Source organism: Alternaria burnsii (genome assembly GCF_013036055.1).
Source record: "Alternaria burnsii strain CBS107.38 chromosome Unknown 732, whole genome shotgun sequence".
NCBI classification, from domain to species: Eukaryota; Fungi; Ascomycota; class Dothideomycetes; order Pleosporales; family Pleosporaceae; genus Alternaria; species Alternaria burnsii.
Genome location: NW_024066113.1, coordinates 770,775 through 785,327, shown reverse-complemented (window position 1 = coordinate 785,327; position 14,553 = coordinate 770,775). Strand labels below are relative to the sequence as shown.

Below are 14,553 nucleotides of genomic sequence, written 5' to 3'. Positions count from 1 at the left end.
CGCAGATCACCGGAATATCACCGATGAACCTCGTGGAAAATCACACTAGTATGACAGGTCCACATGTCGACGATCTTTGCAAGCGATGTTGCGAAGAATACTAATCGAAGAACAAATGGCGTCTTTAGTTCAGGGTGTCGCCCGGGTATGACAACGAATTCCATCATCGTCTTTCAGGCAACCATACTCAATACTACTGTAGCCATCGCATTATTCACCATGTATCCACAATAGGAGAGAACATGACGGGAATACGATGCGTACTCACGGTGGAGTAAAGCCGATGAATCGCAAGTTTGCCATGATTCTTGGTTGCGGCAGCTTACGAGCCACGAATTCTAGATGTGGGGCCGACGTCTGAATAGCCGAGTTTCGGCTATCCACAGGTAGACACTGCTAACAGGTGCTAACAGGTGCCAACAGGTGCCAACTTTCGCTAGCACGTGCACTTCGCTTCTGGAAAGCTGAACATTACTCAGGATTAGGCTGAAATTATGTTAGACATGCACCATTAAATCGGCCGACTTTCCAGACAGTCCGCTCTTTCAAGCTCATTGGTTGCGTCTTGATGGAGCGTCATTTGTGACAAAAGTACAGCCAATGACCATTGACCAACTAACCTCGGCCTCCAGCAAACTCAACACCACATGTCCGTTATTGCAGTGACGAAAGAATCCAGGAACTAGAGAAAATGTGGCTGGTGATTGTGCGTCCGTGCGTTGTCGTTGCATTGCGGTGGTTGGGAATGACCTCGAGGGTGTCGCTGTTGAAGAACACGCGCGTCCCGACATTGCACTCTGACTTTCGTGGTAAAAGATGAGTATGCCTTGCGAAAACTCTGCAACAGAAGGGTGCACTGCTCCGTCGTGGGTGCAGTAGTGTGGAAGAAGACAGCGCATGTTGCACAGCACTTCACGTGCTCGAAGTGAGAGAAGTCCAGTATGTCTCTTCCACAGAAACAAGACTCGGCTTCCCCACGGTACTTCTCACAAGCTGCTCCGATCACGGTCACATCACCTGGGCTACTAAGCTCAGCTGTAACGTGGATCACCCGCTGCTAAGCTAGCCGTTTTCCCCCGTAGTATCCGTCCTGAAAGTGTAATCCAAAACCCTCTTAGCACTGTCATATCTTTGTACCACTCGAAGAAGACTGACGACAAATTTCCACTTTCGCAAATAAGATCGACAAGCACGCCTGTCGCTCATGCAACGCTACCAAGGGCTGAAGCTCTTGACAGCGTCAGCTGGCGAGTAATTTCATCCACCACAACTGTGAGGATTCGTAAGCTAATCACCGTGCCTCGCGACACCATTGACAAAACTGTCGCCGATTTGCATCAAAAGTCTCCCATAAGCTTCAACGGTGCTTCACATTTTTCGTGACGCAATCCTAAAGCGCAAGGCTCTTGCCGAAATGAAGAAGAAGAGAGTGGAAGCGTCTCTCCACAAACTCAAACTTTCGCCGATGAATGATTCGTGTGTGGTATCAACCTTCAGTGCATCAAACATAGCCTTTGGTCCGACATTCAGCGACTATGCTGCTTCTCGCTGTCACTGTTGATCTGCAGAGTACCATCGGGAAGAGGCACAGTGAGCATCCCAAAGCAGGAGCAAGTTTCTCCTCTCAACAATGCAGACTTGAGCGCAATTACGATACCGAGTGCAAGACAACCGAGGTTTCACTCTCGTTCTTCCTTCCTCTGCGGCATCTACTACACCCTCCAGTCTACCTAGTTAGCAACGATACCATGTTCCCAACATTCTATGTGCGATATATCACTCTCACCGTCGCTCTAAGCCTTTCATCATTCGTCCTTACTACTGTCATGGATGCGGGAAAGTCAATGTCGCTCGAGTAGTGGCGAATAGACGTAAGCTGATTACACATGCCAGACGAGCAACTGCCATGTCTTCGTGTGCAATAAATTCAATGTTCTAATGACCATATCGGAACATTGTGGAAGTAATATCTTGAATACTTGAGCTTCTGCAAGACTTGTTTGGCCAGATATATCGTGATTATAGGGAGAATGGTTGTCAAGATACATCCGTTGGAGGCATCATCAGCCCTGGTATCAAAGACTTAAGGGCGTCTGGTGATTTCTGAAATAAGCCCGCTTCCTATCCCCGCTTATGGTTAGATGGAGGGGTAGATTAATTCCGGTCAAGGACGTTCTACCGTTTCATTTCTAGTTTATTGCAAAGACTGCTTCAACGCGTTTGGTTCAGTCATACCCAGTACTTGTTTTTGCTGATCTCGATCTTCTACTGTTAGTCTGGAGCCGAGCCAGACGAGATCGAAAGAGTGCATGTACCAGGAAGAGACAAAGAACGACAAGTCTACACGCCACAAAAGAGAAATGATTACAATTCAACATAAAGGAAGACGGTATGTGAAAAGAGTAGATGAAGAAACTCAAGTAGGGAAAGATTGATCAAAACGTTCAGAGATAGCGTCCTTATTTATACAGTATGTAGTAGTTGAATCACGTCTTCTAGTGAGGACTTTGCTGCGCAAAGCACTCCATGATCACAGTGACATTTTGCTTTTCTGCAATCTTCGTCGCACCAAAGCCATCACCAACACGCACAACCGTCTGGCTCTCGCCATCGTTAGGCGCCCAGTATGTCAAGTTAAATGCAGCCGATATAGCAACACCATTAGGATTAAGATGTTTGATGAAATTAGCCCAGTAACTCGACATGACTTCTTCGAGACAGTAATCGTAATCTGTAAAAGTGTATTTGTCGGTGTTGGTATACAGCGCATTCATGACATACATGATTTCAGCTTGATGAAATGCGCCTTGATCTTGACTGGGCCGGGGGAAGGGTGATTTGGCCGTCTTTACTCATTCAGTTCCGAAAGCCCAAGGGGAGACGAGATAAGTATCCGTCGCGACTTTGCGCCATGCAGTTGATGCGGTGACTGGGTATATTGCTGTGATATCGTAGAGTATGTCTGTCGTAGGGTCACCTGCATGCGAAGGTTGGGTGGACCCCGTTATTAACGACTGCAGTTGGACAGATGTTAGACAGCAGCATCTTCTCCTTTCGGATAGGCTCAAGCCCCAGATGAAGTTGATGCCTGAAGACCAGGCGTTGTTGCAGCCTTTCAGTACCTTTTATCTAGTCAACACGTCGGCAAGGTATGTGTGGCTGTGAAACAAGGGAGCCGAAAGTTCTTTGGAAGCACAACGTATTCTTACTGTAATACCTCAGAAATGCCAGAATTGAATGCAATTTCAGAGTTGAATCAATGCACAAGGATCATTCCTGCCTTTCTCTGTGTATTATATTTGTCTTGCCTGCCATATGAAGTGTTTGGTTCTTTGCCTTTTCGATACTTCAAGAACGCTGTATACAGTTAATCGAGTTCCCAGGGTCTCCTCAAGTCCGCAGCTCTACTAGACGTTTTCCATCCAGTATCACGTTCTATCTTTGCGAGGTGCTTCAAAATTGCAAGCTTTTCAGCTGCATAGCACACGTCGTCTGTACTGTCGCTCTCATCTGGTAGCCGCGAGACATCCTGCTGCATGCCTTGCTCGCATAGGCCTGTCCTGTAGCTAATACAGCTCTGGACCAGCATATAATCCACATACCGCGCGTCTTCATCTACCAGATGACTAAAGAACTGGCGGTTGCGGTTGCACCTTCGCGGATTGCACCGAAGCGTACTACAACCGTGGTGGATAGATATAAATGCATACCAACACCATCATCAATCTGACTGCACAACACTTCCTACGATCTCTCAGCTTCTCTCATTGTCTTCATAATACCTTTCATGTTCCGAGTTCCTACACAAACCATCCATTATGACCACACAACGTGTGTTCCGCCTGCCTCAGCGCACGTCCATTCTAGACCTCCAGGTCAACGAAGAAAGGGTGCCTGAGCCTGCCTCTCAAGAAGTCCTGATTTGAATCAAGGGCATTGCTCTCAACTTCCGCGACTTCGCCGTCACCACTGGAAAGTACCCCTTTCCTGTCAAAGACAATGTGGTGCCCCGCTCTGACCTGTCTGGCGAGGTCGTACGTGTGGGCAACCAAGTGGACGACTTCGCCGAGGGAGACAGGGTTATCGCATCCTTTGACTTGAAGACGTTATATAGTGCCATGCCCGGCTGGCACCATAGCCTGGGTGGTTGCTACGATGGAGTGCTTCGAGAATACATCGCACTACCTAGCTCTGCGCTCGTCAAAGTGTCACCGACCAGCGGGCTCAGCTTCGCTCAACTTTCGGCTTTGGTATGTACGAGCACCACCGCTTGGAATGCACTTTACGGCAATAATCCTCTAGAACCTGGACAGACGGTGCTCTTCCTTGGTAAGAAGGCTCCACTCTGTGTATCACAGCCTTCACTAATAACATCTGCAGGCACTGGTGGCGTCTCGATCAATGGTCTAATCTTAGCCAAAGTAGCGGGTGCTGTTACAATCATCACCTCTTCATCTGACGACAAGCTCGCGCAGTCCTAAAGACGTATGGTGCCGACTACACCATCAACTACAAGTCGAATGCGAACTGGTCTCAAGAGGTGCTCAAGATCACCAACGGCCACGGTGCGGACTTTATTCTCGAGAACGGTGGAGCCGGGACGATTGCTCAAAGCATTGTAACAGTGGCCTATGGCGGAAACATTACCGTGATAGGGTTCCTTGCCCCATGCCCACAAGAGAAGATGCCTGATGTAGCTGCGTTGGCCCTTTCTAAGGGTGCGATTGTTTGCGGCATCATGGTGGGGTCTAAGCAACAACTAGAAGATGTCACGCGTTTTGTGACTTTCGAGAACCTCAACGTGCCCGTGGAGAAGGTGTTTGGGTTTGAAAGGGAAGACGTCGTATCAGCTTTCGAGTACTTGGTATCTGGTCAGCACATCGGCAAAGTATGCATTGTTGTGAACTGAGAGAGCCGATGTCAATAGAAACACGACGCGTTCTTAGTGTACATACCTCAGTATCGCCAGAACTGTATGCAATTTTCAAAAGCCGCTATCTGGATTAGCTCCTATCAGTCCATCTTCCACCACCCTCTCCGGGCCTGACTCCAGCCTTCTTCTCACTGCCAGAAAATTTTGCCTCTTCTTCTTCCCACTTCTTCCGCTCTTGCCGTCTCCTTGCTGAGTAGGCACGCGAAAACCTCCAGGCTTCCGTATCTGCTAGGTTCCATTGCTCCACAGCCCCGACCACCGACTTCATGTTCCTATCCTTGCTCTTGATAGCGTCGCGCGCCTTCTTCAGGCGCTCTTGCTCCTTCTCAATCCATTTCTCGTCCGGCACATCTATACCCTCGATGGGCTTGGGAGGCTCCGGACGCGGGAAGATGATGATCTCGGATTCCTTGCTTGGTGAACTGGGCTCAGCGGTCGTGGAGGCGTTCTGTGGGAGACCGAATCCAAAAATCCAGTCCAGATCATCTTGCGTGATGCGTTCGGCTGTAAGCCACAAGGTATGCGCTGGAGCTGCTGCTACTAGCTCTTTGAACTTGAGTACACGGAACTCTTCGGTGTGTTCACTCGGAATCGATTTATCAGTTAGTTTCCGTATCCACAGATCGCGCGAAGCGCTATTGCGCAAGAAGTTGGTGTCTATCATGTCGCGTGTGTAATGCAATGAAGTGAGTGTGTAGGGGTGCGGAACGGTTCCAATCGTAAAGAACTTAGTTGTGTTCACAAACTCCGGAAATTGCTGAAGCTTCATGGACTTGTTGGCATCGCAAGGTTTGCACTTGGGCCGATTAGGAGGGCACGATTTGGGCATCGGGGAGCTTGGGCATTGTGTCAGGTTGCGCGCAATATCCGTCGTCTCGCGTAAGAGGGCAGTAGTATGTTCTGGTACTGGCTTCACAATAGCGACGCCTTCGGGGTGTTGCTCTTGCCAGGTCAGATGAAGATGTGAGTTTATGAGAGTCGCGAGTAAGTCAAGGGCCACGGCTTGGGTTGTGTTGGTAAACTTGTCGGCAACCGTCTTGTACTTGCTGGAGATGGTGGCCATACTGTAGGATGCGATACCGTTGGCCTTGTTGTCTACTTGTATGTCCTTTGTAGACAGAAGATTGACGACTGGCCCACCCTCTTTTTTCGCTAGCTTGGAGAGCTTGTCCTTGCTCGCAGTGACATTCTTCAACAAATCGTTGCCCATGACCTTCTTGATAGCATCATCGACAGTCATTCGGTCTCCGAAGAAGACGGCGTTGTCCAAAGATTGAACTCTTGACAGCTTGGGGTATTCATTCCGTCGCAAAAAGCTCAGCATGGGGTTTTCATACTCGGCCATGGGCAATGCGAGCCAATTGACCAGGACGCCGCCACCCATGTGTCCCCAGGCCAGCCAGCGCATAATCTCGAATTCAATCTTGGCATCCAGCTTCATGCGCTGGAACAGCTGGTATTGTGGGTGGTGCATAGCTTCAGCCCGAGAAAGAACAACGGGCTTGAAGCCTTGTGCCCACCATGCTCGTCGCCATGCCAGTATGAGCCGTTGCTCTGCCGCAGACACGTCTTTGTCCTGCTTCTTGGGGACATCGTAGTAGGTGTAAATGGGCGGTCGTTCGCGTAGGGGAGGTAGCAGGGCGGTATTCTCATCGAGGGTTACCGAATAGGAGAAAGGGTTGCGCCACTTGAAGTCACTAAGCCATTCTATGGCACCGTAGGCACTCGCGGTAGTGCTGTTGGCCTGGACAGGCGGAGGCTTGTGGGCTGAGGGACCGAAGGGATTGGGTACAGCTGGCAGCTGGCCCAAATCGGGCACGTGGGCTTGGGGATGCTTTACAGCATCGGCCACTTGGTCGTAGGTTGGGATGCTATCGCGTGACGGAGGTCCGTAAAAGGTAAAGTTGATAACGAAGAAGAACAGGACGATGAAGATGACTTGGAAGCGGCGCGGGGGCATCTGCAGCGTAACGGGCCGGCCCATGAAGGTGTGCTGGATCGGCATGGCGCAACGGAGACGTGAAGGTAAAGTGAACAGAAAGCCAACTACGGGGATGCTGGCAACATGAGCTCTTGCAGGCTACTGCGAGCCGTTATCCGTGGTGGGCCTGAAGTTGCTGTTCCCAGGTATTACAGGATCCAATCAGCCTCTGGAGCGGATAAACGATTAAACGAGCGACAAGAAAGCACAACACGGCGCCGCAGTTGCAAGCAGACGATAATTCGACAACGTTGGATGACGCGTCGTGGCAGACCGATGTTTCCATTTTGGCGAGGACGGTTTGCCAGGCTAGCGTAGGGCTGATGATGCTCCCCCGGACAGACATGCGCGTCGAGCCTTCCCTAGTGGGGGTTCGCCCTAGCCGATATCGCCTGAGTCGAGCATTTTGACTGGATGCGTCATACCCGTCCATGACTTTTGATGTACAAGTCCTTGCTGTTTTCTTGACAACTTCATTCTTCAGGGCCATACGACGACGACTTAGACTGGACCCAATTTCAAACTTCTCTTCCCTTTGGCTGCACTCCAATTGGACATTTTCAACCTGTCTACGCGCATGCGCACATTCACAGCGCGACCCCGCCCTATATTTCCCTGAGACATGCAGGAACAAGTACGCGCGACAATGGCTTCTCTGACCAAGGGAAGCATCCCGGACCCTACCGCAGACCTTCACTGGTCTGACTTCAAAGGACCAATTCACGACATCTTCGCCGCCAATGCTCGCAAGCACCCAGAGCGGCCATGTGTGGTTGAGACTGCCACTAGCAAGACACCAGAGCGCAACTTCACATACAAGCACATATTCGAGGCTACTGCAGTCCTAGCCCATCATCTTGTGCAAAATAGCGTACAGAGAGGGGAAGTGGTCATGATCTTTGCCCACCGAGGTGTAGATCTAGTAGTAGCCATCATGGCTGTCCTGGCGGCAGGAGCCACCTTCTCAGTACTTGATCCGCTGTAAGTCCAACTTGCCAGATCCACCTCTACATACTGACGTCGCCTAGATACCCTCCAGACCGCCAATGTATCTACCTCGAAGTCTCCCAGCCACGCGCCCTCGTAGTCATCGACAAGGCCACGCGCGAAGCCGGTCCCCTTTCAGAGCAAGTCAGGAACTACGTCAAGGATAACCTACAACTCCGGACCGAGATCCCCGCGCTCGAGCTCAAAGACGATGGAACACTTGTCGGAGGCTCAAAGGATGGAAAGGATGTGCTGGAGGAGCAGCAGAAGCTCAAGGCCGAGCTCCCGGGCGTGCTGGTTGGTCCAGACTCGACACCCACACTTTCATTCACATCGGGATCCGAAGGAAAGCCCAAGGGTGTCAAGGGCCGTCACTTTTCGCTGACGCACTACTTCCCGTGGATGGCTGAGACCTTTGGACTGTCTGAGAACGACAAGTTCACCATGCTTTCCGGAATTGCTCACGACCCAATCCAGCGAGACATCTTTACCCCACTCTTCCTTGGTGCACAACTACTCGTACCCAGTAAGGAAGACATCCAGCATGAGAAGCTTGCCGAGTGGATGCGCAAGTATGGCGCGACCGTCACACATCTCACACCTGCCATGGGCCAAATTCTCGTTGGAGGTGCTTCGGCAGTCTTCCCTAGCTTGCACCACTCATTCTTTGTGGGTGACTTGTTGATCAAGCGCGATTGCAGGAGGTTGCAGAACTTGGCGCCAAACGTCCGCATCGTCAACATGTACGGAACCACAGAAACACAAAGAGCCGTCAGCTACTACGAGTTGCCAAGCTGTACTGAAGCACCCGAATTCCTTGACAGCATCGGTGAGGTGATCCCGGCTGGTCGTGGCATGAACAACGTCCAGCTTTTGGTAGTCAACCGCGAAGACAGGACAAAGGTTTGCAAGCCTGGTGAGAGTGGTGAAATCTACGTACGAGCTGGCGGTCTGGCCGAGGAATATCTGGGTCTGCCTGACATGACAGCCGCCAAGTTCGTCGACAATTGGTTTGTAGACCAACAGAAGTGGATAGACGAAGACAACAAAAAGGTAGAGAGTCAAGGCGCCGCTGAGCCATGGCGAGAGTTCTACAGAGGCCCACGAGACAGGCTCTACCGCTCTGGCGACCTGGGCCATTACTCAGAGGATGGAAACGTGCACTGCACAGGTCGAGTAGACTCGCAAGTGAAGATTCGAGGCTTCCGTATTGAATTGGGTGAGATTGACTCACATCTCTCTGCTCATCCTTTGGTGCGCGAAAACGTCACATTGTTGAAACGCGATGCCTACGAGGAACCAACACTCGTCAGTAAGTTTCAACTCTCTCCGCAGTTTTGAACATGGCTAATATCGCAGGCTACATCGTCCCCGAGATGAAGCGTTGGTACGACTGGCTTGAAGAGCGTGGTGCAAAAGACAGCGATTCTGTCGACGACACTAGCATGGTCACATTGCTGAAGCGCTTCAAGTATCTACGAGATGACGTGCGAGAGCATCTCAAGAAGAAGCTCCCCGCATATGCCGTGCCATCGATCATCGTTCCACTCATTCGATTTCCGCTGAACCCGAACGGCAAGATCGACCGACCAGCGTTGCCATTCCCAGAACCAGCACATCTAGCAGCTGCTGGTGCAAGACGTCCTTCACAGCTAGGTGCAGCTTTGACGCCAACTGAGAAGAAGATGGCCAGTATCTGGGCAGAGCTCCTTGGCGATCGCGGTGTAACGGCCGATGGTATCGGTGGAAGTGATTCGTTCTTCGACCTCGGCGGACACAGTATCATCGCACAACAACTGTTCTTCAAGATCCGACAAGAGTGGAAAGACATCGATGTGCCTATGACTACCATTTTCCAATACCCTACATTGCGCGGCTTCTCAGCAAACATCGACCAGGCAATGGATCCTATCGGTCTACGCCTGGATACTGCCGAGGCCATCGACGACGACCCAGAAGACGAAGCATACTCTGCTGATGCCAGAGAACTCGCTAACCAATTGACTGAATTCAAGACTAGGGAACCGTTGAACCCGAAGGAAGAAGTACATACTTTCCTCACTGGTGCGACAGGTTTCTTGGGAGCCTACATTCTACGAGACATCTTGTCTAGACCTGGAAAGGTCACGGTGCTTGTACGTGCGAAAGATATTGACGCTGCACTTGGACGTGTCAGGCAGACGTGTTCTGCATACGGTATCTGGGAAGATAGCTGGGAATCGCGCCTGGAGCCACTCATCGGAGACCTTGAGAAGGAATATTTCGGCCTTGAACCAAACACGTGGAACAAACTCGCGGACTCCGTCGACGTTGTGATTCACAACGGCGCATTGGTACATTGGGTATTGCCGTACTCACGTCTCCGAGGGCCCAACGTCATATCCACTATGACTGCACTTTCAATGTGTGCTGCGGGCAAACCCAAGAACTTCGGCCTTGTCAGCTCAACATCAGTGCTTGATACAGACTACTTCGTGAAGTTGTCTGAGAAGAGTCTGGCGAACGGTGGTACAGGTGTCCCCGAAGAAGATGACTTGGAAGGTGCCCGCAAGGGCTTAGGAACCGGTTATGGTCAATCTAAGTGGGCAGCTGAGTATCTCACACGAAAGGCTGGTCAGAAAGGTTTGAGTGGATGCGTCATCCGTCCCGGCTACGTTTTGGGAGATCCAGAGTACGGCACCACCAATACGGACGACTTCCTCGTGCGTATTCTCAAGGGCTGCATTCAACTCAAATCACGACCCGACATCACAAACACTATAAATATGGTTCCTGTGACTCACGTCGCGCGCGTTGTCGTAGCGTCGTCGTTCAATCCACCTATAGCACCGCTCGGGGTTGCGCAAATCACCTCCCATCCTCGTATTACTTTCAACGAGTTCCTGGGCGCTCTCGAAAACTTTGGCTACAATGTCCCTCTCGTCACATACTCAGAGTGGAAGCAAAACATGGAAGCCTATGTCTCAGACCGCTCCGGTACGAAAGAAGAGAACGCTCTGTTACCGTTATACCATTTTGTGACTGGAGATCTGCCTGCTGATACTAAGGCACCTGAGCTTGACGATAAGAACGCGACAGAAGCTCTCAAGAAGGACCAAACATGGACAGGTCAAGATTGGAGCCAGGGTGGTGCAGTAATGGAAGACACTGTAGGTGTCTATGTCAGTTACCTGATCGAGCTGGGTTTCATGCCCAAGCCAGAGAAGAAGGGCATCAAAGAACTGGTGATGAGTCGGTTGACAGACGCTATGCGGGAAGGCATGAAACTGGTTGGTGGTCGGAGGGGTGTCTAGGTCATTTTTACCAAAATTTTGGACTGCAGCGTCACTGCGCATTGGGGGTCTATCTAGTAAGGGCCACGATCTCCGCTACCAGATGCTAGAAAAGGCAAAGATACATAGATATTTTATCTAACCGACAAGTACTGCATTAGATTATCTGCAGAATTTAGTCTGGAATTCTTGGAGTATTATATCTGGTCGCAGTGAGGTCATTGCGACTGAACCGTTCTTTGTTGATGCTGATGTATGCGTTCCTTCTATCGCGGCTTCCAATCACATTGAGTAACATCACAGCCATCGCCGATACAACAATACCTCGCGCAAACGCTATCTTACATCCCTCGCACTGCAAGCCGACGATTGCCTCTGCGTTTCGCATCTCTTACCAACAACATATCCGGCACGTCGCAAGCATCGTCCGCGAGGCGGGAAAAGACTCCGCAACTCGTCGATGTGATCGCCATGCCGTATATTACCACCGGCTGTGGCTGCAGCTATAGCAGAACGCCTATCGCAACCTGGCTCATGTATTCGATGCGAAGGAGTATGTCATGAATGCAACTGTACATACAAATCTACGTCACTGGTAGCACTTCCAGCTCACCGTCGGAATCTGCCATGTGTAGGCAATACCAAAGGTACGGTAGGTTCAGTCCGGTCGCTGGTGTTGTACGATTAAAGTGCGAACAACATGCCGAGAATGCGACGGACTAACCAAAACAAAAGCAAATCACACGATAGATATCGATCCAGCATCTGCCAGGACACCTGGCGCCGTCAACAGAGTATCTGAGCTTCTCATGTGCCAACGCCAAGATCACGATCAGCAAGACCAACTTCGTTTCAGCCACGCTTGGAGGCCGGATTCAGACTCAGCAAAGCAACATGCACCTACTTCCGCCAACAAGCGCTATCAAATGCACTCCGCCGCCTCCGACTTGGTCTCGCGGTACAACACGAGAGTGCTCGCGACGTTGCACCGCGGGACCGCAACCCGCCGCGTCTTCCTGTCCCCAACTAGCGTCTAGGCAGGTTGGAGAAGCGTCCTGGATTTATCTCGAGAGTCGTGTCTATGGTACACAGGCCCAAGATCCGCAGGTTCAATATTTCCTAGGCACATCATCACGCAGCCAGCGGACGCCCTAGACGGACCGTGGTAGCGCGTGTTACCGGCTTGGCGTGTTTTCAAAGGACATTGCACAAGACAGTGAGCACCATCATGCGGCGGTCCGTTTGCTCAGCGTTGCTCAGCATCGTCGGCGCAGGCCAAGACAAAAGGTAGAGGTGATGAGGATGAAAGCTGGGGCTCCAGCACCAGGACAGGTCGCTGCCGCGAATTCCGTCCTCGGCCTCAGAGGCGCCTGGATGGGAGTTGCGCTGGGTCACCCATGCGAGCCGTGATTGGCCGTCCCCGTCTTGCGATGCTCTGCCCAGCCGCAATGCCGAGCCTTGGGGATGAAAGCCAAGCCCAAGACCTTCTCCCAAGGTCTTGAGAGCGTAATTGTATGTAACAAGAGTCTTGCCTCTCCTGAGGGAAGCCTCCGCCTCTTCTATAACATGCCCGGCACCTCATCGACTTCGCATGTCTCCAAGGGTCGTCTGAAGCCCGTCCAGCAGTGACGCCGCCCACCAATTAACTGCAATGGAATCCCAGCGTCCGCCGGTGCCATGTTCGGCCACATCCCCCCAGCAGAGCCAACCCCAGCGCCAGCTCTCGACGAACGCTTCATCCGACGAATATAACTACGCATACAACGAGAAAGAGCCATATCAGCGACAGCACAGCATCCGAACAGACCGTCATAGCAAGTCGAGTTTTGGCCGCGGCCATGATTCTGTCATCTCGTCGCACCCATTCTCGCCAAAGGCCTCCTCTGCGCCAAGCCCAACCAGCAGCATCTCCTCGATAGGTCAACAACGCAACTCAACACCCGAGATCCGATATTCCAGATCGGACATAGAACAAAACAACATACAATATCCCCAACAAGCGCATCTTGATCCTGAGAAGCATGGCTACGGTTCGTCGCACGACGGCCGATCCCCGAACCGCGCGTCTGCGGCAAGACTGGACAGCGACGCGATCGTCTACGACAAAGGCGCATTCCATGAGAAAGGTCCAGAAGAAAAAGCATGGCAGTTGTTGGTATGTGAACCATCGTCTCTCGGTCGTCAACAGCATGGCTAACAAACATCTAGTTTTGGCTCTGCGGCCCATGTGCCTTTCTCTCCGGCGCCATCGCTCTCTGGACCATCCTCGCTCTCCTGATCTCGATCGTACTAGCCCCCCTGCGATTCTGCACTACCCGCCCACCATTTTCGGCACAAATCACCGCCTTCCTCGCACCTGCGCTGAACCTTCAACTACACTTGGTCTATTCCCACGACTCGACAACCGGCTACAGCGCGCCCATGCTCGTCGTCGTCCATCTCTTTTCGCCAGTCGTTGCATTCGGTGTCGCGATAGCTGCATGGACGGCGGCTGGATTCTGGTTTTTCTCGTCCATCTTAGGAGACCCTGGAGGTCACGACGGGCATAACGATGGTAAAGAGACTATCGTCAGTGTGCGGAACTGGTGGGAACGATGGCTCTCGAGGGGACTACGCGAGACCAATGTTTGAAGAGGAAGCTATCTCTACAGCGACGAGTTTTTGTTTTTCCCGTTCGGCCTATGACGGCACGAACGATGTTTAAGCGGCATATACCATGGCGTACTTTTTGTTTTGAAGGGCAACGGACATGATGGGAATGCTGATCTGAGACGACAGCACGGCGTTACTGGACCTCTCTATACGAAGAGCAGGAGAGCGGTTGGAGCTCGACATGATATACCCCATTTTACTCGAATTATACCAAACTTCCTACACAATGATTTCTCCATTTTGCAAAAGTTCGTTTCAAGCAGTAGTCTCATTCACGTGAATGCGCCTCGTACGAGACACTTTACTAGTCCAATTTTCCAAGCAGGCAGACCACGCTCCCAAGCCACTATCCAAGGAGCCAGACTGGCGCACACGCATACATACTCAGCCCCCCCCCCNNNCCCCTCTCACGAAGCTTCGAAGAACGCCACACGAGGACACAAGGCTACTGGCATAGTCCTGGGCACCATACAGCGGAATTCCCTCTACCCCGACCGCCCGATCCAATCTCATGCTAAGAACATGAGATGGCGGAATAGCGGAGCGGTGAAAACCAAACTTTACTTGCTCGTCTTCACCGCAACACGCGCACTCTCAACTCTTGCGGCAAACCTGCCGTCCAAGACGTTGCCAATCCCGCCCAGTTTCCGCCGCGGATTGACAACTTTGTGCCATGCCTCTACAGTCCCCGCTCGGCCTTGTGTTTGTACAAAAGAAAAGCTTCTGGA

The 14,553-nt window shown here is 51.6% G+C and overlaps 5 protein-coding genes across 5 annotated transcripts; 3 read left to right on the top strand and 2 right to left on the bottom strand.

Annotated features, from left to right (window-relative positions):
- Window positions 1–2,495: 2,495 nt before the first annotated feature.
- On the bottom strand, window positions 2,496–2,783 carry GT037_005733 (uncharacterized protein; the record flags this gene model as incomplete). The annotated part of the gene is made up of 1 exon (XM_038930780.1): window positions 2,496–2,783. The coding sequence occupies one exon, from the start codon at window positions 2,781–2,783 to the stop codon at window positions 2,496–2,498; it is 288 nt and encodes a 95-aa protein (XP_038786469.1).
- Window positions 2,784–3,818: 1,035 nt separating this feature from the next.
- On the top strand, window positions 3,819–4,909 carry GT037_005732 (uncharacterized protein; the record flags this gene model as incomplete). Its single annotated transcript, XM_038930779.1, has 4 exons — window positions 3,819–3,890; window positions 3,933–4,329; window positions 4,381–4,428; window positions 4,476–4,909. The coding sequence occupies 4 exons, from the start codon at window positions 3,819–3,821 to the stop codon at window positions 4,907–4,909; spliced, it is 951 nt and encodes a 316-aa protein (XP_038786468.1).
- Window positions 4,910–5,003: 94 nt separating this feature from the next.
- GT037_005731 (uncharacterized protein) lies at window positions 5,004–6,938 on the bottom strand (the record flags this gene model as incomplete). The annotated part of the gene is made up of 1 exon (XM_038930778.1): window positions 5,004–6,938. The coding sequence occupies one exon, from the start codon at window positions 6,936–6,938 to the stop codon at window positions 5,004–5,006; it is 1,935 nt and encodes a 644-aa protein (XP_038786467.1).
- A 622-nt stretch (window positions 6,939–7,560) lies between these two features.
- On the top strand, window positions 7,561–11,194 carry GT037_005730 (l-aminoadipate-semialdehyde dehydrogenase; the record flags this gene model as incomplete). The annotated part of the gene is made up of 3 exons (XM_038930777.1): window positions 7,561–7,895; window positions 7,943–9,213; window positions 9,261–11,194. 3 exons carry the CDS (start codon window positions 7,561–7,563, stop codon window positions 11,192–11,194), a joined length of 3,540 nt encoding a protein of 1,179 aa, XP_038786466.1.
- Window positions 11,195–12,824: 1,630 nt separating this feature from the next.
- On the top strand, window positions 12,825–13,804 carry GT037_005729 (uncharacterized protein; the record flags this gene model as incomplete). Its single annotated transcript, XM_038930776.1, has 2 exons — window positions 12,825–13,328; window positions 13,382–13,804. 2 exons carry the CDS (start codon window positions 12,825–12,827, stop codon window positions 13,802–13,804), a joined length of 927 nt encoding a protein of 308 aa, XP_038786465.1.
- Between the last annotated feature and the right edge of the window lie 749 nt (window positions 13,805–14,553).